This window comes from Bos indicus x Bos taurus, chromosome 10, assembly GCF_003369695.1.
Source record: "Bos indicus x Bos taurus breed Angus x Brahman F1 hybrid chromosome 10, Bos_hybrid_MaternalHap_v2.0, whole genome shotgun sequence".
Classification (NCBI taxonomy): Eukaryota; Metazoa; Chordata; class Mammalia; order Artiodactyla; family Bovidae; genus Bos; species Bos indicus x Bos taurus.
In genome coordinates, this window is record NC_040085.1 from 31,815,764 (window position 1) to 31,840,062 (window position 24,299).

Consider the following 24,299-nt stretch of genomic DNA (forward strand, 5'->3'; position numbering starts at 1 on the left):
GCTGAAATTAAACCATGTTCAGTGTTTGGTAGTGTCACAACTAAAAGCCGTTCTTGTTACTTCATTAAAATCTCAGTATAAAGATTGGGGTTTCTCTGTTGAATAATTTATGATGGATTTCACTTGGGCAAAGAGTGGTTCATCAGATATTTTCCATGCTGTTATGTGGGTGTAGGCTACATATTACCCATCATTTTCATTTACAGATTAATGTGGATGGCAGGACATCTGTTCCAGAGATCTTGGGGTAAATTATTTCAGTCTCTGGTTTAGATCTAGGGTAACTCCAGGTGAGATTTCTATGGTTCAGCTCAGGGGACTGCCACAGGATCCAGACCTATAGCAGAGAAGGGCATTCTTATATTTTCATTGCATCTAAATGCAATTGACTGTAAGATGCATCCTAGCTCCAGACACGTTAAACTGTGAAAAAAGATGTTACAGGACTCACGAAATATTAACACGTTCTTCTGTTATATCTTTGTCATGTTTATACACCCACGTTTTTTCAAATGCATTTGATATTCTGTCACTTCTTGCCCAAAATGAGTTTTGTAATGTGACTTTGACTACTTCCTGAATTTTCTCAGTATGTCAGTTACTCTCAGTGTATGAAATTTAATGCCTATTAGGACATCTTAACCTTGTCAAGTAATGCTGGTATCTTTTTCTTTTTTTCCAGGCTGACACCAACAAAGATCGTATTGACAATGCCAATGCCAGAGCAAAGAAACTCATTGACAGCTAAAGCTACTGCTGTACTTCTTTATCATTTACTTTCCTAGCTCCTCCTTCAAAGTCATCACCTTTCCAGAGTTTGAAATCTTGGTTCCACACTCTTCTAATCAGGAGATGTGGAAGAAGATCTAGGAGTAACAGTCCCCCAATTTTTTTTTTTAATTTTTCTCGTTTTCCCTTGAGGGTATTCTTAGTCTTCCTTCTAGCATTTTCTTTCTCAGTCCATACAATTAGGTTGATTTTCATACATTTTTTATAGTTTTATTTTTCATCCTCTCCATTTACTTTAGCAGGTTCTTCTGCTTTCAAAATATGGAAGCATTGCCAAAGACAGCCACGTGAAAGGAAGCTGGAGGCAGTGGGGGCAAGCACAGGAGGGGAGGCAAGAGATAAGAGGTTGTTACCTCAGTAAAACCTACAGACCCTAAAGCCAAAAGTGGTGTAACCACAGTGAATATCTAGTAGGGTTTAATTTTTATTTTAAGTTGCAGTTATTGCCAGTTTAGGCCAGTGCTTGGTTTTGGAGCCTGGGTACACAATGTTTTTGTTATGCATCGCAACTTTGCAACCTCTGCTCCAAAAAAGAGCAGACTGAGCTTTTTTAAAATAAGCTTAATTTCTGAACTCTTGGTGATTCACCTTTGTACATAGATTCTATGATCCATTTCATATTGCACATATAGGAACACATGGTATAAATGAGTAGCTTTATTTTCATATTATTAATAGTATCACAGTCCCATTACAGGCCTATTAACCTCATAAATTTGTCATTAGTCTTTGAGGAAAAAATATGTAAATATGAATGTATAACATGAGAATTTCTCTCTACAGCAGGGCTTAAAATTTTTTTGAAAAGTTTGACAAAGTGTATCACGTGAATTCAGATTTACCTCAATGCCACAAATTATGTTTAGATAGGAAAAAAAACTTATTTTGATCTCAGGTAGAAAAATAGTTAGATTGCTTTGAGTTTTATGTAGTTGTAAACTTTTTTTAAACTAGAATTTATTGTTTAACTAAATGGTTTGGAAGATTATGCCTTTGGTTTACTTATCGATGATTGCACTATCATTCTTTTGTACTCAACTTCCAGAATCACATTTGTTTATAAGTGTTATAAGAATCTTACCGGTGTTTGTCACCTTTATTTAAAAACTAGCTTCTGCACACTTCAAGACTATTAATGTCGATTGGTTTGACAAATAACTACTACTGTTTGATACTTATAGTTAAATTTTGTAACTAATGGAATTGTTTTTTCAAATAGGTAATATGCTTCTGCGACTGCTTTGGGGGGATGCGAAGCAGTAATTTTGTCAGCTTTAATTTCACAAACTGAATAAAGGAAAGGTCCATAAATCAAATGGCACTGCAACAAAGAGCTGACTTTAGCACCCTTCCCATGCTTACTGGAAATATAGGACTTTCGCATCTGTGATTTGTCATGAGATTCATTTTAATCATTACTAGTCTTTTATTCATTTGATCTTAAATATACAAGCGACTGAAAGTGTTTGTGGGTGAATACCACAGCCTACTTCTTGGAGGAGATAGTTAACATGGGAAACTTTCAAAGGCTGAAAGGAAAATATTTAAAGCAAGATGTTAATTAGGCCTTCAGAAATGCCACATGCTGAAAGGAATAGTTTGGCAAGTGGTAGTAAATGTGTAAAGTAAGGTATAAAACACTGTAGGCTGTTCTTTACATAAATGCCCTTCCTAAAAGCATTAAAAAATTTTTTTAATGCTATTATGGCCAAAGGAAATTGTTCTAAAGATACCAATATGCTGTTCCAACAGTATATAATTGGTTAGAAGTGTAAGCTAAGGCTCCAGATTGTCTGGATTTATGCTGTAGCTCTGCCACTTGCTGGCTGAGTGACTGTAAAGCCATTTCTGTGCCTCCGTCTCCTTGTGTGTAAGGAGGGATTAATGATTTCTACCTCATAGCATTGCTGGGAAGACTCAGTGTGTAATGCATGTAAAGCGCTTAGAGCAGTGCCCAACAAATATAAGAGCTTATTTCATTAGACTGCTGATAGCTGCTGTTCTATCTAGAGTGGAGCTCTTTTTAGGTCAAGGACCTCTTTGTAAATTTGATGAAAGATAACACAGCCTGTCTCTCCAGAGAAATAGACACACAAGCATACACATGTGAATCAGGAATAAATGGGTCTTGAAAGCCCATCCGTGGATCCAAGATGACATACTTTTCCAAAGATTCTGCTACTGAGAAGAAAGGAATGAGAACCTAGAAATTAGGCTCATAATACACTAGGAATAGAAGCTGTTGACCTAAAGTTTTCTCCTGTAATATTGTCTGGAAACTTGTTTCTATTACTTTTGAAAGGCAGTAACTGAGATGGTTAGCACAAACTCTGGAGTCTGACCATCTGGGCTCGAGTTTTGGTTTTTACTAGTTTTGTGACCTTGAGCATAAAACTGACCCATAATGAAGGAGTTAAACAGTATCCTCCAGTGAACTTAATTTTTTGTTTAATGGTTAGCTCCCTCTTCAGGTTTCTAGTCTTCTAATGACAGTGATCTTTATCCCCTATAGTTGTGCCTGTTTTTTTTCTTTCTTCACACTTTTAATTCATTCTTCGTTACCACATTTCAACTCTAGATCTTTTCATGTCATGTATGGATTATGAATCTCCCCATAATTTTAACTTCTGCTTCCCAGACATCTGATACTCAATTGCACTCAGAATTAGTTTCATTAAATGCTGTTCTTTAGCATGGGGTCACACAGAGTCGGACACAACTGAGCAACTTCACTTTCACTTTTCACTTTCATGCATTGGAGAAGGAAATGGCAATCCACTCCAGTGTTCTTGCCTGGAGAATACCAGGGACGGTAAAATTCTAAGTTATTTCAATTACATTTCTAATCATATTTATAGTTCTCAGACTGATAATCAAGTTCCTTATTCTCTACTCATTTGTTTTTCATTCTAACGTAGTTTGCTCCAAGCTTTCTGTTTCTGTTTTACACTTGAAATAAAAAACATTCATTAAGTGCTTACTCTGTCAATAGACACTATGCTAAATGCTTTTATGTATCTTTTCACCAAGACCTTATAACACACCTGAGAGGTAGGAGGTATTTCCCATATTACAAATAAGAGTAAATTGCTCAAATTCATAAAGCATGTAAATGATGGACTTTGGATTCAAAGCAGAATCTTTCTGACTCTCAGGCTCATGTTCTTACTCAGTATACTACACTGACTTCTAACTGAGTTCTAAAAGAACTTGAGTGACTTAGAACTGGTGGCCACTAGAATCCCAGCCTCCAGACCATAAGTCAGCCTACTTTATTAACTTATATTTAAGTCTAAATACTTGTGTACTATATCTTTAGGCATACTACATTTAGTCCTTGCCCTGAAGTAGCCCAATCTAGCAAGAGACAGATGAGTATAGAATCTGAGAAGTGCTACCATAACAGATGGAGCAGTTAATTCAAGCTTAGACTTCTAAGGAGGGGGCTTAGACATAGAGAAGGAACATGTTAATAAGAGAGGGCATTCCTGACTGAGCAAACAAGTAAAGACAAAGGAGAGAGACACTGCACTGTGGGTTTAATGAGAATAACCTGGTAAGACTGGGCAGGCAAATGAGGGCGGAGAGAGACTATCTGGCTGGGTCCAGGTTGTGAAAGCAGTCATAAGGGGACCCCATTAATAATTAAATGTCTGGAGACATTTAAGTTGTTTAATTTATAAGTTCTGATTTATTATATAAGTACTGATAAAATATTTAGAGAAATGTTAAGTAGATCAGTAAGATTAAGCATGAAAGTTTATAAAAAACAAAAATTAATGTTGATAAACTGGCACCCCCATCCCTCCCCTAGTTGAGAAACAGAGAATGACATGGGAAAAAGAGAACCCCTAGACCAGATTTAAGGTCACAGAGACTTTCCCATATAAACACTAGATTCTTGTGATATCTTGACTTAATGGTTAAACTAGGTTTGTAAAATGAGAACTACCAATACATGGAAATAACAGCCCCTTGGCTGGGACAAAACTTCCGAAAACAGTGGAAGCTTTCTAAATGTTCATGTCAGTAGCAGTCTGAAATTATTTACTTTTATACCTTTAGTTTCTCTTAATAAGCATGGTTCCAGTACCACAAAAATATTTATCAGTCACCTGAAAGCATTTCAGTACTCTTGCAACCTGAACAAGAAGATGAAATATTCCCCCCTAATCAGTTTACTTTTTTGCTTTTACTTTTTGGCTGCACTGTGTGGCATGTGGGTTCCTAGTTCCCTGACCAGTATCGAACCCATGCTTCCTGCAGTGGAAGCAGAGTCTTTAACCATTGGACTCCCAGGAAAGTCCCATTAATTAGTTATTTTCAAAAGGCCATTTACAGGTTAAAGTTCCCCTGTCTTCTCCCTTTAAAGGATTAACCTTTCTTCCAGCCATAGTTATTAAAAAAATCTTTATTTAGTATATTCTCTTATTCAGAGAATAAAGTTGATAAACATAAGTTGTAAAATGTAGCAGTAGTTTTTTGATAGGTAATTTGATTATTAATAGTTATAAATACAAAAAGATTACCAGAAATAAGACATTATTTCTAATAAAACTTCAGGAAAAACTTGATTATTAAAACCCTTGTATCTTACAAATTTTGCATATACAGTTTTAGCTCTTCTCAATAAGGCACCTGCAATAGTTAAAAAAAAAAATTGCTACTGCAGCCTTGCAGAACACCTCTTAGTGTTGTGTTGTTTCTCTGGCAAAGTACACTGTTATTCAAAAGAGTCATATATTTACATACATCCTAAATTCTAAGAATAAATACTTGGAGGGACTGGAATAAAATCATAAATCCTCAGATTAACCATAGTGGCCTCTCACAAATTACCTGAATTTCATAAAAACATGAAGTGTTAACACAGAGGTGGAATGGCAACTGATTTTATGAAAGCTCACACATTGAAACACATGAAATTTCAAGCTGTTGTGTGGAGCTATTCTGGTACCAGGCAGCATCCCCTCCCTGTATACATAGCAACTAGCTACTGGGTTTCTTAAAGCCAAAGTAGTGATGGTTTTGAAAATCAACATTGTCCTTTGCCCTATCCATGACTCAGAATGGAGGACGCTTCCTGTCTCTTGATTCCTTTTAGCTTATTTAAGATGAGTCTTGGAAAGGAAAACGATCACTGCATGAAATGTGACCTCCTGGAGTATCATCTTCTTACAGCAGACACCCTTGACAACAACAGGAGCCTTTCAGTCAGCCAGGTTGCAACAGGTTCCAAGTCAGTGTACTCTATAGTTCCCATGCTCCTGGAGGACATCATGCAAATTTCTTCTTGGTGGCTGTGAACCTCTCCATGTACTAAAAATCATGAAAGAATTAGGTGTTACTATGCCTGAGAAGGTAATTAACTTATTGGTTATTTAGGATTTTTTTTTTAATGGTTATTTAGGACTTGATGATTCTTTTTCCTTTAGGTTTTTATGGTTCTTCATTTCCTACAAAATCTACTTATTCTAGATGGAGATTTAAAGCACATGGTTTTGTGGAGTTTTTTCTTCCTCATATCCTAGTAGGAAACCTATCAAAAGATAAAGATGCTTTACAATAAGCTGTTTAGAGAAAAGAAAAATATCATCTTGGCACAATACCATTTGGCTGATTCTCAGAACCCACCTCCATATTGGGAACAAATCCTATTGACATAAACAGGATTATACTGTACATACATCCTGTATCTGTAAACATTCATGTGGGTTACTTCACCTTTCTCTTCTCTGGAACAGGAACTAGAAATGCAGAAGTACAATAATACATACCTTATCATAGCCTTCCAGTTCTCGAAGTTTCTTAATTTCAAAAAGGTTGCCTTCCACAGCAAGCAGGCAGATCTGCGAATCACTGAGGATGCTCTGTGGAAGCATACTGAGCTCAAGACAGTTCTCCTCCAGACGAAGAACTTTAAGACGAGGACAAGAAGATATCTTCACTGAGATCTGAGATATCTATTGAACAACAGTTTTTTAAAAAGGATAATAAGAAAAAGTACAAGCACTATAGTGATTATTTTTTACTAAATTAAAACAAAAATCTTTACTTGACTATTTGTCCTAGTTCTTTCTTTTACCACCCCCATTTTCTCACTACCCACTCATTCCAGAAGCCTCTTGTGTTACCAAGCTTCTGTTACTACTCCTCCAGTTTTTTTTGGGGAAAAACTTTTGAAGGTCACCAGTGGCTTTTTTTGGAGAAGGAAATGGCAACCCACTCCTGTATTCTTGCCTGGAAAATCCCATAGACAGAGAAGCCTGGTGGGCCCCAGTCCATGGGGTCACAAAGAGCTGGACATGACTGAGTGACTAACACAACACACAAGTGGCTTTTTGGAAACAAAACTCTGATAATAAAAGCACTGTTAATTATAGAAAATTCGAGAATCACGAGTTTAAAGAAAACAGCTACCCGTAACCCATCACTGTAAACATTTTGGTAAATTTACTGCCAATCTTTTATGTGTACGTAAATGCCAACCACTTTTCTGCCAAAGTCAAGGATTCATTGACCTCATTCCCTGTTGCATTTGACTGTGCTGTCAATCCTTTCCTTGAAACTCCCTTTTATACATACTAAGTGTTGTGGTTTGTTTTTTTCCTCCTATTTTTTGAATTACTCCTGATTTTTGGCTTCCCTTCTTGTTTCTATGGGCATTTTTCAAGCAGCAGTCCCTAGTACTTAATATTTGATTTTTCTAAACTTTCTCCTAGGAAAGCCTGTTCATTCTTAAAGCTATCCCTTCTGTTAAACTATGTATCTGCATTCATTTCTGCTCACCTCTATTTCCTCTCCAGTGTCTCTGATTTTCAATACTTTGGATGCTTCACCATCGTGCCCATTCCCAAGAGCACCACTCTTCTTTTAGCTCTTGAGTGCAATACGAAGCAGTTATCTTTGACTTATTCACCTCTTCAGCCCTTTAAATGTGCCAAGTCACCTAGTTATATTTACTCAGCCTAGTAATCATCTCAGACCTTCACTGGGACCTAGTTAAAACTCAAGTTCTCAGGCCCTAGCCCAGACCTACAAAATCAGAAACAATGAGTATGGGGGCCCCATGATCTCTTAACCAGCTGTCCAGGTTATTCTAATGCACACTAAAACCTGAGAACCATTGATTTAATGGAGAATAGGAATGTAGAGCAGGTGTTCAACTTGCTTAGCCAATTTTTTCCCCAAATATTCAGAATGTTTTCCCCAAAAGCTCAAGAACATAAAATAACTACTTTAAGGAAAAGATAAGAAATTCAGCCTCAAAGACTGAATTTCATCCTAAAGTAAGGTCAATACAATCTAGAATAGTTTTGATGAATAAAACTTAACTGCAATCTTTGGAATGTCCTACATCTCTATGCTGTCCAATATGGTAGCCATTAGCCACATATGGTTACTGAGCTATTGAAATATGGCTAGTGAAGCTGAAGAAATGAATTTTTTTCAAGTTTAAATGAATTTTAATGGCCATGTAGCTACTGGCTATTGTAATCGACTATGCAGATTTAGAAGCACAGACTAGAAAACTAAAGACGACCTGGTCTCACTGTGATTAATATTTCATCATTTGTGCTTTATTTCTAGATGAGATATTGTTTCTCCAGTCACCTACATGTTAACCAAAGAGCTTCTGAAGTTAAACAACTTTCAAATACTACAATTAAAGCTATCCAACAAAGAAATGAGCGATCTACAGAAATCTATCACTGATGGTTTTTCAGCAAAAGCACGATACACTTGACATGCCAAAGAAAAGACAAGTGAATGACCCCTGATGTCCAACTCTGAGAACTTACGAGTTTAAGCCTCTTTTCCACTCTATCTTCCTGACATAGTTCCTAGATAGTTCCCTGACATAGTTGCTAGATAATCAGAGGTATTTGAGGACTACCTGAAGAACTCGAGGTTCCTGAGACAGGTTTCATTTTGGATATTACCTCCCATTATCTATCTCACCCTCCAAAGAACACCTACACAACAAACACATCCAGTGTCTCAACTAACTTCATGGTATGTTGGGCTTTGAAATTAGTCCAGTCCATAGAATATATCTCTCTTCTAACCTCTGATACCCCTCTCCATGAATATAGTGTAGAGAACAATTGATTATTCAGGAGACCACAAATCAACATAACACACTGTAGAAAAAAAATTGTTAAGCTCTAGACCTGGTTCTGGTTGAGGTTGAGTTCAATGACCTGCAGCTCCCCGACTGTATCCGGTATGCTCCGAATCTGGTTCTTGGAGAGATCCACTACATCCAGGTGCCGTAGGCTACACAGCTGCGGTGGCAGAGCTCTCAGCTGGTTCCCAGAGAGGCTCAGGGTCTTAAGGGCAGATAGTTGCCCAAAAGTAGATGGCAGCTCTCTCAACTGATTGTTGTTTAGGCTTAGTGTCTCCAGTTTCTTCAGATTGCATAACTCATCGGGAAGAGCAGCTAGCAAAGAAAAATGTAAAAACCTGAATCTGATACAGCTGAAAAACACCTTTGATGAAGTTAAAAAAAAGTAGTCTGTTACGCCTCATGTTAAATATACATAGGCTTTTCCCATGTTGCCCCATTTTTAAGTATTGCATCTTTACCAACATAGTCTTCAAAAGGTGAGGGTGCCATCAAAATGCAGGAAAACATTATGTGTATAATGGGCTCCTTTTGTGAAGAAGCCACTGCACAATCCCACAGCAGTTTCGTGGGATTGGAAGGCCCTCTCCTTCCCATACCATCTGCCCTTCCAAATTAGCAGCAAAATTAACTGTTTACAGTACACTCCAAAGATAGTCCCTTTCAAGTCCAAATTAACTTCCTATCAATCATTAACCCACCAGAGGAGGCTTATAGATGTAATTCTAAGAGACAGAAAGCCTGGAGGATTCTGCCATTCTCCAGCGTCTGTAGTTCCCTGAAGCTTGTAAGAAAAACCCAAAAAACAAACAAACAAAAAACCCCACCTTTTTTTGTTGTTGTTAGATTCTGATACATTTACTTGAATTCCAGTTTAATAACATTATAATTATACTCCAAACTCTATTCCAAGAGAAAACCCACCCTTCTTAAAGCCAATTACTAGCAAAATTCCCAGGAGCAAAAGCCATACTTAATTTGTTATTGTTCAAGGAGAGGCTCTTCAGCAGAGTGAACTTCCCTATGATCATAGGCGGTAGATTCTCAATCTTGTTGTTGGACAAGTCGATGGTCCTGAGATTGCTTGTCAGCTTCTGCAACTCTGAGGGGAACTGAAGAAAGGGGTTCTCGGAGCAGAGAATCTCTTATCTATTAACTTCACCGCCCGCCGTCCCTCTCCCTTTACACTCCTTGGTTGGATCCCTCCCAGTTCTCACCTCGGTCAGCCCACGGTCCTTAAGTTGAAAGACACCAGTTTTCTGCGCGGTTTCCACATGAGCGCGGAGGGCACTGTTTCCCATCCTAACTCCAAGGCTCAGGTCCCTGCGGGAAGGAAGCGCAGCTGTCACCACTCGGTTCTAGCCGGCACCCAGCCACCCCGTCGGCCTCCCGGCTGCGTCTCAATCCCCAGCTGTCACCTCCTGCCGATCCTGGGATCTTGGAGGCCAGCTCAAGAGTGACAAGAAAGAAACAGAAGAACACCAGGCCCTGCCGATTTTGCAGCTGATCCGAAGCGAGACGCTGCTAGGAGTTGAGGGAAGATCAGGGATCCCCGAACTCGCCTCGTACAGCTCAGCTCACGGCAGGTTCGGCAGGGGAAGACCCGGGATCCGCGCTCACTGGGATGCGCTGCCCAGGCTTCCGCACGGGCGGAAACGCCCTGTGACGTCATCGAGGCGCGCGGTGCGTTCCACTCACTCTGCGCGCCACCCGGGAAGGTGGCTCACAGCCATGGCCGCGGCGAACCCCTGGGACCCGGCTACCGCGCCAAACGCTGCTGGGCTACTGCTGGGCCATTTCATTACATCGGAGTTGGTCACTGAGGTGCGTGGCGACGATGGCGTCATTAAGGAGGTGTACCCGGTGGCGACAGAAGCTGGCTGTGAGGTGGTGGTGCTGGCTGCCGGAGTGGGTGTGAGGGTGCTGGCTGGAGGCCGATAGGGCTGCTTGCTGGCAGAAGTGACTAGGCCGCGGTGGGTTATGCAAAAATGGGGCTCTGAGTAGATGGTGTCTGGCAGGCGAGATATCTCAGGTCAGTTCGTGGGCGATAATAAAAACTAATGTTTCCCCGCCTTTTTTCAATCCAGTGATAGCCGCCTCTAGATTGTATGGATGGCGGGGTTGGGAAATAATGGGTAGATAGTTAAAACGGACGTTCCCAAACGATGCTCACTGTGTAAAATATTGAAGCCTTACGAAGCGCTGGGCCCGGGAGGGCGCCAAGGGAAGCACGCATCTTTACAGGCTAGGGAGTCGGGGGGCTGGGGGGGTGGGGAGGGGGTTATTGGCGAGAAAGACCCGAAAGGCCTGGATATGAATGGCAAAACATAACCACAGCACTCCCCAATTCTCATCTTCCTCACTTCTCTCCTGTGTTTTCTTCCTCCCAACTTGTCTAGGGCTCTGGGAGATAGTGAAGGACAGGGAAGCCTGTCATGCTGCAGTCCTTGGGGTTACAGAGTCAGACAACTTGTATAGTCCAGTTCTGTAACAAAGTAATTTGATAAATTCATACTATAAGACATTTTGGATTTGTCAGTCTAGAATGTATTGGTAGAAGATAAACCAAGGGAATAAGTCTCTGGTGAGTTAGGCTGCTGATTGCTTTGGGAAGGATCTTCCTTGTGTCCTTCAAGTAAGGCTAATTAGACATACTTGTTTTGCCAACAGGTAAGATCTACCAATCCATAGCTCCTTAAAACCATCTTATAATCTTACTACACAGCTAGATCCAGTGAGGAAACTTCTCAGATTTGTAGCATGATTCTACTTTAAGCAAACTGTACATATGAAAACCTATTTTTATTATAAGGATTTATCATTCTTTCAGAATGATGTATTATACAATCCCTTTAAACAGTCAGTACACATCATCCAACGTGCGTTAAAAATTAAGAGTGATGCTTAAAACTGTGTGATGTGATATGATACAATGCTTCTAGAAAATATAGCTTATTGAAGCTTTGTTCTATTTTGATCTGTCCATTGGAGAATGGTTTAGTGACAGAAAGGTAGGGTTAATTGTCTATAGGATAATACGGGATACTGCTTTGGCTTATGCCCTGTTGTTGTTGTTGTTCTTACCCTGTGACCCCAGGGACTGCAGCCTGCCAGTCTTCCCTGTTCTTCACCATCTCCCAGAGTTTGCTCAAATTCATGTTCATTGAATTGGTGATGCTATCTAACCATCTCATCCTCTGCCATCCTCTTCTTCTTCTGCCTTCAGCCTTTCCCAGCATCAGGGTCTTTTCCAGTGAGTCGGCTCTTTGCATCAGGTGGCCAAAGTATTGGACCTTCAGCTCAGCATCAGTCCTTGCAATGAATATTTAGGATTGACTTCCTTTAGGATTACTGGTTTGATCTCCTTGCAGCCCGAAGGACTCTCAAGAGTCTTCTCCAGCACCGTAATTCAAAAGCATGGATTCTTTGGTGCTCAGCCAACTCTTACATCCATACACAACTACTGGAAAAACCATAACTTTGACTGTACGGACCTTTGTTGGCAAAGTGATGTCTCTGCTTTTTCATACTCTGTCTAGGTTTGTCATAGCTTTCCTTCCAAGGAGCTTCATAGCTACAGTCACCGTCCACACTGATTTTGGAGCCCAAGAAAATAAAATCTGTCACTGTTTCCAACCTTCTCCCATCTATTTGCCATGAAGTGATGGGACTGGATGCCATGATCTTAGTTTTTTGAGTGTTGAGTTTTAAGCCAGCTTTCTCAGTGTCCTCTTTCACCCTCATCAAGAGGCTCTTTGGTTCCTCTTCACTTTCTGCCATTAGAGTGGTATCTGCATATCTGAGGTTGTTAATATCCTCTTAGTGGCTTTGTGAAAGTGTTAATCGCTCAGTCGTGTCCCACTCTTTGCAACACCACTCTTTGTCCCACTCTTTGCAACTGTAACCCTCGAGGCTCCTCTGTCCATGGAAATCTCCAGGCAAGAACACTGGAGTGGGTAGCCTTTCCCTTCTCCAGGGGATCTTCCTGACTCAGGGATCAAACCCAGTCTCCCACATTGCAGGCAGATTCTTTACTATCTGAGCCACCACAGAAGTCCTTACATCCCAGATATTCCAGCAAACTTTGAGTCACAGTGCCTTGATCTGAGCTCCCTCTACTGGCAATACATGTGATAAGAATCCGGACCTAAAAAAACCCCCTCAGAATCTATTTTCTAATAGAAAGGAAGAGTACTACACATACATACTCATATAGTCTATTTTCTGTGTACTGCTCTCTTCCGCACCTCGCTACCATTTTAGAGCCTCTCTGTTATGCTGCCTCCCTTTTAATGTCCGTAGCTAGAATTCTGTATGAAGAAGAAAGGACAGAGAAAAAAAGAAAGGATGCTCACAGATACAAGCATGAACAGATATATAGATAACACAGTGTTATCAGGATTTTTACGTGAATGTCTAGACACGAATGTCCTGGATTTCAACTTGTACCTAGCAGCAGAGTAAACAGAAATACCCTAAACAGATGGCCCAGTGGCATGTAAAGTTCATCTAATATATAATGGTAGTTGTCAATAGTAAAGACTTTCGAATTTTCCAATCCTTGCTTTTTTTTTTTAAGGTGTTCCCTAAGTCACAGTCCTCAAAACAGAATTTCCATTCACTAGAGGAATTTGACTGTTTTTTTCTCTCCTCTCTCCTTTTCTCTCTCCTTTTCTTGAAAATTCTTGTTTTCCCTCTGGTTTCTCTTGCATGTTTTTGGATAAGCTCCATTATCCTGTTGTTGAACCCAAGAGTTTACTAGTTTGCAAACGTGCAACCAAGATTAGTGTACAAACATGGAAGGATGGAGAGGTACCAAAGAAGGAGGAAGTTACAGTGAGAAATAGGAGATGTTTTAATTTACCTTCTTACCTTTAATTTACTTCTAAGAGAGAGCAGAAAGAGTCAGGCCAATATAATGGAAATGCAAATTGAATGTATTCGCATTTCAGTCCTGTTAACACATTGGCAGTATAAAGTTGAACTAATACTTAACCTCCCCAGTCCTCAGGTTTGCCATCAGTAAAATATCGTGTGTTGTCTACCTCAGTGAATGGTATAACTATCTGTCCAGTCACCTGAAGCAGAATCCTTGGGAGTCATTACTGACTTGACTTCATTCCTCATTCCCTGTATCAACTAGGACTTACAAATGCCATCTTCTTAGGAACTAATATTTCTCCCTCCCTTTCCTTTTTAACTGTTACTGACCTAATCCAGTCTTATCTTCTCACCGGGTATGCTGTGGCAGCCACCTGTCTAAATATCCAACCTCCAGTCCAGCTTCACTAGTTTTTTGTCTGTTTGATGTTGTTGGCGCATTACTAGAGTAGGTTGGGGTTTTTTAACCCCACAATGTTGTGAAACTATTTTCAAACTTTTCTTTATTATCCCCAATGGAATCCACATACTCATTAAGCAGACACTTCCCACTCCTTCCTCCCCTCATCTCCATTAATTTTATTTTCCATACTATCTCCATTTACATTTCTAAAATAGGTATTATATATGATTGTGTCACTTCATCAGAAAACTTTAAATTGCCCTCATTTTCTGAATTATGATTGCTTATTATAGCTATCAAGATCTCCCATGATTATGTAGGAAACTATGTTTCCAGATTGATCTTCCCCTTCTCACATATATGTTAGTACTAACTGACAGTTACTGAGCATTTATAATGTCTAGAATACCTTTTCCTTACCATCCATCATGAGCTTGTTAAGGGCAGAGAGCTTGTTTCATTCATCTTTGAATCTTCCATTGTCTAACTCAATGTTTATAAAATTGATTATCATCATTCAGCCAACTTTTGCTATGAAGGGCCGTAGAATAAGTATTTGAGGCTTTTAGGTCCATAGGGTCAAAACTAAGCTATTTCAGTATGAGAACAACATGAGATAAGTAAATGAACGAAGTTGAGTTTCAGTGAAACTTTATTTCTGGACCCTAAAATTTGAATTTCATTTAATTTCCATGTGTCACAAAATATTTTTCTTTTGATTTTTTTCCTCCAACAATTAAGAAACATAAAAACCATTCTTAACCCTTAAGCTACACAAAAACAGGCAATGGGCTGTATTTAATTCATAGGCGGTAGCTTCCCAGCCCCTGGCCTATATGGTATCTGAAGTTCTTTCCTGTGCCAACATTCTAGAAAAGAAAAAGAAAATAGAAAAAACTATGGATGAAGCCAAGAGATGAAAAAGATAATGTTCTTATTCTATGATAACCTGCAATTTAAAAAAGTGATATAACAGACTGAAAGGATACAAAGGAAGTGGGGCAAGGGGGTAGGCTTTTTACAAGAATAATTATGCCTGGACAAAACTATTCCTTTATCTGAGAGAGGAAGGATATGGAAAGAGACAGTATGAATGACTTGTAGCCAACAGAGGTCATTTAATGAATCAGATGAATGATTCTGTGGCCCAGAGTGTTTGATTTTAGCCTCTAATCAGCAAGGCCTAATAGACTAGGTCTTGGTCATTTGTGTAGAAGTGGTTCTCTAGCAAACTCAGCCTTAGAATTCTCTGGTAAACTATCAGTAGTGCCTATCTGGTGTGCATGATGCTTTAGGAAATAGTACAAAGTGATTTTGTTTGTTTTTCTTATTTTTTAAATATTTGGGCAAAGGATTTGTGATAGTGGAGGTTTTAAAAACAGGAAATACACATTGCTACTATTCTGCTCTGTACTTCATTTTTCAGGGGGAGTGCTGGATATATCCTCATATTTTAGAAATGTGGGCATGCTATTCCAGTGCACACAGAAACTTTTTCTGACGTACTACTACTTACTTTGTCTGTTCACTTACCAATAGGAGATGTTAAATATATCTAAGAAATCAACTTCTTGTTTTGTGAACTTCTCCAGACTACAGCAGATAACAGATATTCAAGCTGAAATCTACCAGGTAAATTTTGCTGGAGTTTCTACTTTCCACCTCTACTAAAGGAAAGCATCTTAATTGGTTCCAACAATTTTCTTGCAAGTACAATGGTATCTAGCACATAGCTGTGTAGGCTTTTCTTTGCAGTAGTTAATAACAGTAGTATTCATAGTAGTAATGAGTAGTGGCAATAGCAGCAACAGGGCTTAAACACCAAAATGAAAAGCTTCCATAACAAATCATCTTCCTGCTCCCTTTAAATATTCCTGAGTTAAAGACTGTCCTTTTTTAAAAATCAAAGTTTAAGCCTTTACTTCAGGTAAGCTAAGTGGTATTTTTGTCTCTAATGCAGAAAAACCTGGAAATTGAACTCCTAAGCCTAGAAAAAGATGCAGCAGATGTTGTCCATCCTTCCTTTTTGGGTAAGTGATTTAGTTAAATGAGTAATCATTAGAATGCCAACTTTTTCTTAAGATTACTTTAAATAAGCACCAGGATACAAGGTTATGATAAGTTTTCCAGATATTATGCCAAAGCTAACAAAGTCTGCTTTTCTGTGGGCTTAGCTATTGCAAATAGCATAAAAAGTGGCTGAGGTAGGAGCTCCTCAGTCAGTAGAGCTTAAAAGACAAAGGCTGAAGAATCTTACAGATGAAAGGATCCTAAAGGGACATGATAGCTAAAGCAAAGGGTAGCCATGAATTGAATATTTGATTAGAAAAAAATTTTTTTTGGTATAAATGACATTATTATTATTATTATGATATTTGGTGATTAAATATAGGCTGCATTAAATATTGGTAGTATTATACCAATGTTAAATTATCTGAATTTAATAGTAGTGATTTGATTCTCTTATATAACTACACTTGTTGTTACATTAGAGAATGTTCCTGTTTGGGAAGATACATGCTTAAGTTTTAGAAGTAAAAGGTCAGGACATCTGCAGCTTACTCTCAAATTGGTTATGAAAAATATATGTATGTGAGTGTAAAGAAAGAGAAAAAATGTAGCCAAATGTTGGTTCGTGAGTCTAGGTGAAATGTATATGGGAATTCAGTCAGTGAACTTTTCTTGAAACTCTTCTGTAAGTTTGAGATTTTTTTAAAATAATTATTTAAGAGTCAGTTGATAGCCATTAACTGAATTCTGGGGAAAATACTGACATAAAAGTAGCTGATAAGACAAATGTTTACTTTTTAGTGTTCATATAGAATATCAGAGGCAAAGACTTTATGTGAAAAATATGGCTCTGGCTATAAAAAGTAGGAGTAGAATTGGAAAACACTAAGAATTTAGCACTAGATTGGATAGTCAGTAGGAAAGTAAGAGAAAATATTAATAGTTGAAAATGAAACTAGTATTGGGTATTAAAGATAGCAAAGGGGAGATATTTAGGAGAGAAATGGTGGGATTGATTTTTGATGTTGATAGTGATTTCAAAACTTGTCCTGTTGCTAACTATAAATTCTGATTCTGGTTTGTGTAGCTCAAAAGTGTCATAGTCTGCAAAGCATGAATAATCATTTGGAAGCAGTGCTAAAAGAAAAGCGGTCCCTCAGGCAAAGACTGTTGAAACCCATGTGCCAAGGAAACTTGCCTATTGAAGCTGTTTATCACAGGTTAGACTACAAAGTAGACATTAACAGTTACATGTTTCCTGAGGGTAGTTTTTGTTTAGACTAGTAATTATTTCATAGCATAATTCATTGAATAGTATATGAGTGATTGTATCTGTTATTAATGCTGATACATTAAACCAGAAAGAAAACCCTTTACTTTTAAAGAATTATAGCAATGGTGAAGAGAAAGGCATTTCTTTTGCCCAGTGTCTTGGAAATTATAATGACTTTAATGAAAGAAATTAGATTTATAACATAGTAAGGTAGATGGCACCCCATAGTAAGGCAGTGGCACCGCACTCCAGTACTCTTGCCTGGAAAATCCCATGGACGGAGGAGCCTGGTAGGCTGCAGTCCGTGAGGTCGCTAAGAGTCGGACACGACTGAGCGACTTCACTTTCACTTCTTACTTTCATGCATTGGAGAAGGAAATGGCAACCCACTGCAGTCTTCTTGCCTGGAGAATCCCAGGGATGGCGGAGTCTGGTGGGCTGTCGTCTATGGGGTCACACAGAGTCGGACACAACTGAAGCGACTTAGCAGCAGCAGCAGCAGCAAGGTGGATGAAATCATTTTTATTGTGTATAGACAGTTTTCTGTGATGTAAATTTATTATGTTAATATCTGTATATAAAAATTCTGTTGGGGGAGTTTAAGCAGGGACAGATGAACACAGGGTCAACTAAAAGGAGGAAAATTACAATTCTGATCTCACCTGTGCTGACTGTATGCCTCAGAGCCTTGGTCAAATGACTTAAGTTTTTTTGTTTTTCCAGGTGTGCAAAGATATATTTTAATCCTCACAGAGTTTTTACATACACTTTGAAATTTATAACAACTATCAGACCACGGGTGTTTTTTCATCCCATTATAACAGCAGGAGTTCACATCAGAGTTAATTAGTTTATGTCAAGTTCCACCCTGACAGATCTGCAAGATCATATCCCCTCAAAGTCAGAATTTAAGATTTCACATGAAATATTAATCTCTTACTCTTTCTCTCCAACAAACATACATCATATACAAATAATGTTGTGTCTCTCTTAAGGATGTGATAGTGATAATGTGATTTAGTTTTTTTCCATGCAAGGATTTGCAAAATTGGTTTTGTACCTCAGTGTTATAAGAGGGTTGTGGTCAAAGGAGATTTCCTTTGGAGAGTTGCTAAAGTGTTATGTTATGTCTGCCTTATTCTGCCACAGGGAGATGAGGGGGTTTCCTTCCCCCTTCAATTTAAACTTAACAGAGCCCAGACTGTGTCTCCTGGAGTCTATGGAGCCCAAAAATCAATACCAAACACATATGAGGAAAAAACAAATGAAACTTGCCAACTATCTGCCTAACAGAGAGGTTGTCTACTTGAAAGTTACACAGTCGTGTCTGACTCTTTGTGATCCTATGGACTGTAGCCTGCCCGGCTCCTCTGTCCATGGAATTCTCCAGGCAAGAGTACTGGAGTGGGTTGCCATTTCCTTCTCCGTGACTTAAGTTTTTATCTTAGCTTCCCATTCCATAGAAGGGGCATGCTCTCTTTTTCTCAAAGGAGAATGGGAAGTATCAAATTGAAAGTGTAGGTTATTAATAATAAATAATAAAATTAAAAAGCAGGCATCTGGGGATCTGATTGCTTTCTCCAACCAGTGTCTTACTAACTGACCCTGAGCTGATCAGTATTTCCTTTTTAAAAAAAAAAAAAATTATTTATTTGGCTATGACAGGTCTTAGTTACAGCATACAGGATCTTTAATTGTGGCATGCAGGATCTAGTTCCCTGACCAGGGATGGAACCCAGGCCCCTTGCATTGGGGAGTGCAGAGTCTTAACTGCTGGACCACCAGGGAACAGTATTTCCTCTTAAATGTCAAATCTTTTACCTTACAGTCAAATAATAGATATACAAATCCCATGCTTGTGAATATATTCAGTATAGTAAAACATCATTAATGTATATACTATACATTATAAATATCAGAAGAACTAAGTAATAATTTGAAGGCATTTTGCAAATACAAAGATTTAAAGTAGTTTCATGTGTAGGCTATTTCAGTGAAGCACATTTATCCTTGTTGTCTTCACCCTTCACCAAGAAGAAGTGGATTGAAATGGAATGAGGTTTTACCTAGAGAAATTTTTTTACTTATGTGAGAAAATTATTAACATTCATGTTTGTCTAATATTAGGTAACAGTAGACACGATTAGTGTTGTCTCTCTCTGTTTTTCTGTTTGGATGACAAGCTAATCCTGTTTAAAATGAAAGAGAAGGACCTTTTTTATCACTGATATTTCCATGAATGCAGAAAGGTTATTAATGACTCATTGGGTAGATTGTAATTCTCTTATTTCATATTAAAAGTTCTAATTAAAGGGAAAAAAGAAAACACAAAATATCTGAAGTGGAAAAAAAAATAGTTGACTTTTTTTTTTCTCCTTCTTTCAGATACATGGTGCATTTGCTGGAATTGGCAGTAACTTTCATTGAGCGATTAGAAGATCATCTTGAAACAATTAGAAATATCCCTCATTTAGATGCAGATCTAAAGAAAATGGTGAGTATTACCAATAGCATTTAGGTACTTCATCATCTCCTTTCACCTTGCTTAACTATCATTGATTCTTTTATACTAGAATCTCAAATGTGTGATCTCTCTGTTTAACTTTTTGATGGCTAATATTATCAGTGAATTATTTTTTTAATCAGATGTGATCAATCCCTTCCCTCAGATTCTCAAGGTATATATTCTTGAGAATATATATATATTCTCAAAGTATATAAGATACTTTCTACTTTATAGTATTATTTGCCCAGTTAGTACAGCTGCTGCTGTTGTTGCTGCTGCTGCTGCTAAGTCGCTTCAGTCGTGTCCGACTCTGTGCGACCCCATAGATGGCAGCCCACCAGGCTCCCTCGTCCCTGGGATTCTCCAGGCAAGAACACTGGAGTGGGTTGCCATTTCTTTCTCCAAAGTATGAAAGTGAAAAGTGAAAGTAAACTTGCTCAGTCGTGTCCGACTCTTAGCGACCCCATGGACTGCAGCCCACCAGGCTCCTCTGTCCCTGGGATTTTCCAGGCAAGAGTACTGGAGTGGGGTGCCATTGACTTCTCCGAGTACAGCAGAGAATGATAAAGAAGATGCTATCTATTAAGCACAGAAAAAGGGGTGATTACTTTCACTTTTAAGAAGATTGGGACTAGAATAGGAAGTAGGAATACTTCAGTAAAGTTTTAAATAGGAGTTAGAAACAAGCTGCATCTTGAAGAATTAGTGAAAAAAGAGTAGTTAAGCCAAAAGCAGTTTGAGAGAAGACATGAAAATTAGAGAGCATAGGTATTTGAGGGAAGAATGGTACTCCAGTTGATTTTTTAAGGGTATTGAGAGGGAGATTGGCTCAGGGTTAGTTCATGGAATATTTTGAAAATCAGACTAAGAAGTTTAGACTTTGAGTATTGGGGAACTGTTGGATGTTTTTTTCATTTGTTTTTAGAGTAGTGCACAGAGGGTTGATTTACTTAATCAGAACTCTAGTTTAATCATGGAGAAAACAACTGGGTAGAGTAGACTGAGCCTTGTCACTCCCAAGTATGAGCATAGCATCAGTATCTCCTGGAACTTTGTTAGAAATGCAGAACTTCTTCACCTTAGACCTTCAGTATCTGAATCTATAGTTTAACAAGTTCCTCAGGTGATTTCTGTACACATTAAAATTTGCTGAGCTGTGGGTTAGAGGACTAGGTAGAGGAACCAACGGCAAGAAACTTGGATAATAAATACAGTTTTTCAAATGAAAGATTTAAAGCATCTGAATACAAAGGATTGTGCTGATTATTTTAGATTCTGGAGGTCAAGTTTCTATCACATGGCTACTATTTGGACAAATGACACATCCAAGGAATGAAGTTTCTAGCCTTGGGGACTTGAGGATGAGTAGTATCAAGAGATTAAAGAAACCAATAATTTTATTTTCTGACATGTCTTATACAGAGAGTAAATGTTTAGTCATGGTTTGTTGAACTGTAGTTAAATTGAGTTTGAGATACTGAATATGCATCTAGATGGAGATTTCCAGAAAACTGAAATGTAGGACTGAACTTTAAGAAGGTTAGTTTGACAGTATAGACTGTCATCTACATGAAGGTGATCAGTAAAGACAAAGGAGAGTTGAGCTCAAAGAAAAAAAATGTGTAGGAGATTTAAGGAGCCTTTGTATTAAGAGGCTGGAAAAGATAAGTTGTTAACTTTTGGTGTCATAATTATGATGATACAGTAATGATGTATTAATGATAGACATGGTTTCTCTCCTGTTTTCCCCTTCTTTCATATGTTACAGAGCACAGCTTTAGCAAAGATGGATATATTGGTGACTGAGACAGAAGAACTGGCAGAGAATATACTCAAGTGGCGAGAACAACAAAAGGAAGTTTCCTCTTATATCCCCAAAATATTAGCTGAAAAAAATTCTCTTCATAAACATGATGTTATAGTGCCTCCTTTACCTCTTACTTCTAAAGTTAATGTTCAAACTATTAATGCCAAGTAATTATCAACTGTTTATTTTTATTTAATTATATGTAATTGTGTGAAGCCCATTTCTAGTCAATTATAACACAGGTATTTATAGACTTTGCCACTAGCCAAACTGAAAGAGCCCTCTTTATATTGAAATACTAAGATTCCAAGTTCATTAAGACAAAACTGAGTTTTCTTTTGTTTTCCATGTATTTTTATTCCACTTTTCAGTAAAGCTCAAATATAAGTATGGCAGTTTATTAACATGAGTACATTAATCATATCTTAGGTAGCAGACTTTATTATGTTTTTTAAAAATGCATGTTTTTGAATTAGAAGAGTCTAGAATCTCAAAGTATGTTGATTATTCCTATGGGATTGTCACTAAGTGTGCAGAAGAATAACAGCAGATCAAAGGCCTGCTTGTAAAGTTGGACCTTGGCTGGCATCTGGAAACTTAGATTCCAAGAGGGTTCCCTCCACTCTCGTCAGTTAAGAGTTGCTTGCTGTGACTAAGGTGTTTGTACAGTGTGGTTTGTGCTAACACATGCCTTCTTCCTGGGAATCTAGAATTTGCATATATGCTAGGAAGGATGTACCTATGTGAATAGCCCACAATAACAACCCTGGCACAGCTTGTTTCTTTGTTTTGTATTGTTTTGGCCCTGCTGTGTGGCTTGTGAGATCTCAGTTCTCCAGCCAGGTATTGAACCCGGGCTGTTGGCAGTGAAAGCATGGAGTCCTGACCACTGAACTGCCAGGGAATTCCCTGGCGCTGCATCTTTTGTTTTTGTTTGTTTGTTTGTGGCACTGCATCTTTAATGAGGTTTTATGGTAGACAACCTTTCACACATGTCACAATTCAGTTGCTGGAGGAATTAAGCACATCCTGTGGGACTCTATTGGCAGAGGACTCTGGAAGTTTGTGCCTGGTTTCCCCCCAGACTTTGCCCTGTACACCTTTTGCTTTGCTCTTCTGCTTTGAATGCTTTTGCTGGAGCACACATCATAGCCATGAGTACAGTGATATGCTGAGTCCTATGAGTCCTCCGAGCATCTCATCAAACCTGGGTGGCAGGGAAAGGGGTTTATGGGGACCCGACATATGAAGCAGTTCCAGAGGGTATTCACTGGCAGCCTTAGAAATAGGCCAAAAAGCAAAGTAGAGCAAAGAAAAGAAAAAGGCACATTATGGTAAAACTTTGAGAGGTTTTACCTCACAAGTTGCTCAGATATTTTACATATCAGAGTTTATTATGCATACAAAAGAGACTGGGTATACTAAGTCTTAGGATGTATTTATTTGTATCAGGAGTAAAACTACTCTTGGCTTATTTTCAGACGTAAGGTTCTCTTTTGCTTTAAATGTATGCTTCAGTATTTTTATGCTATTGCATTCTCTATCACCGGAATTCACTTATCCTTGTAGTCAGCACACTCTTAAAGACAAGAAGACCTCAACATAGTGGGTGAGTTAAGTAGTTATCCATAAGGAAACAGTATCATTACCCAAAACTATCCTGCTAAAACAACATGTTTTGAAGCCTGTTTTGCTGACCTTTGCAACTGGGGTATAGAAGAGTTGTCATAATGTCTTGAATATTGCTGAACATTGCCTAGACACCCCAAGCAAAACTTTTAGTTGTATTTCATTAGAAATCCATTCAAGTCCATTCTTGGTTTCAAACATCTTACTAAGCATTTTCTTCATGTAATTTCATATATGTATATATGAGTATATATATTTTTTATGTCACAGTTATTGATATATATGATTGTTTTCAGTATTATTTTTGCCTTTTTTTGTCTTTTATGTCTTTTTCAAAATAAATAAACATTTAGTTCCTAACTAAAATTTTGTGGTCCTTGTCTGAATTCTGTATTGAAAGGACAGATCCTTTATTTAGCATACACAGTTAAAAGTATAAGGATACAGGTTATCTGATTCACAAAAGCTTCAGGTAAGTTGAGACTGAGGTCTACTACAAAGAGAAAAACTAACTTAGTACTATGCTGAAGTCAATAAGTGTGGATCAGTTGTTCTTTTCCCCCAGCTTCTAGACATGTAGATACTATCAATGTTGTTTAGTAACTAAGTCGGGTCTGGACTGTAGCCCACCAGGCTCCTCTGTCCACGGGATTTCCCAGGCAAGAATACTGGAGTGGGTTGCCATTTCCTTCTCCAGGGGATTTTCCCAACCCATGGCTCTTGCATCTCCTGAATTGGCAGACAGAGTCTTTACCAGGGGAAGCGCCATGTGTGAGTGCTCAGTTGCTTTAGTAGTGTCTGACTCTTTGTGGCCCTGTGAACTGTAATCCACCAGGCTCCTCAGTCTATGGGATTCTCCAGACAAGCATACTG

At 38.5% G+C, this 24,299-nt stretch overlaps 3 protein-coding genes across 9 annotated transcripts in view; 2 read left to right on the forward strand and 1 right to left on the reverse strand.

Moving 5' to 3' along the window:
• SNAP23 (synaptosome associated protein 23) overlaps positions 1 to 6,848 on the forward strand; it is a 45,390-nt gene extending 38,542 nt beyond the window's left edge. For 3 of the 5 annotated variants that reach the window (XM_027553646.1, XM_027553647.1, XM_027553648.1), the window contains one exon: positions 683 to 2,179. In XM_027553646.1, coding sequence (XP_027409447.1) covers positions 683 to 748 — 66 coding nt within the window. In that variant the 3' untranslated portion in view covers positions 749 to 2,179. Of the gene's footprint in view, positions 1 to 682 lie in introns of all 5 variants that reach the window. The other 2 variants (XM_027553649.1, XM_027553650.1) reach the window with 1 other exon arrangement.
• On the reverse strand, positions 5,181 to 10,654 carry LRRC57 (leucine rich repeat containing 57). Of its 2 annotated transcripts, none has more exons than XM_027553642.1 (6): positions 10,480 to 10,580; positions 10,135 to 10,240; positions 9,891 to 10,029; positions 8,964 to 9,232; positions 6,567 to 6,752; positions 5,181 to 6,108 (listed from the first exon to the last, which is right to left on the reverse strand). In XM_027553642.1, the coding sequence occupies exons 2-6, from the start codon at positions 10,216 to 10,218 to the stop codon at positions 6,067 to 6,069; spliced, it is 720 nt and encodes a 239-aa protein (XP_027409443.1). In that variant the 5' UTR covers positions 10,219 to 10,240; positions 10,480 to 10,580; the 3' UTR covers positions 5,181 to 6,066. The 2 variants fall into 2 exon arrangements, with proteins under 2 accessions (XP_027409443.1, XP_027409444.1); XM_027553643.1 differs by having other exon boundaries at positions 5,186 to 6,108; positions 10,336 to 10,654.
• HAUS2 (HAUS augmin like complex subunit 2) lies at positions 10,602 to 23,792 on the forward strand. 2 transcript variants are annotated; one of them, XM_027553644.1, is made up of 6 exons: positions 10,602 to 10,741; positions 15,741 to 15,833; positions 16,162 to 16,231; positions 17,299 to 17,431; positions 19,870 to 19,978; positions 21,759 to 23,792. In XM_027553644.1, exons 1-6 carry the CDS (start codon positions 10,649 to 10,651, stop codon positions 21,966 to 21,968), a joined length of 708 nt encoding a protein of 235 aa, XP_027409445.1. In that variant the 5' UTR covers positions 10,602 to 10,648; the 3' UTR covers positions 21,969 to 23,792. The 2 variants fall into 2 exon arrangements, with proteins under 2 accessions (XP_027409445.1, XP_027409446.1); XM_027553645.1 differs by having other exon boundaries at positions 10,608 to 10,741; positions 15,794 to 15,833.
• The last annotated feature ends 507 nt before the right edge of the window (positions 23,793 to 24,299 follow it).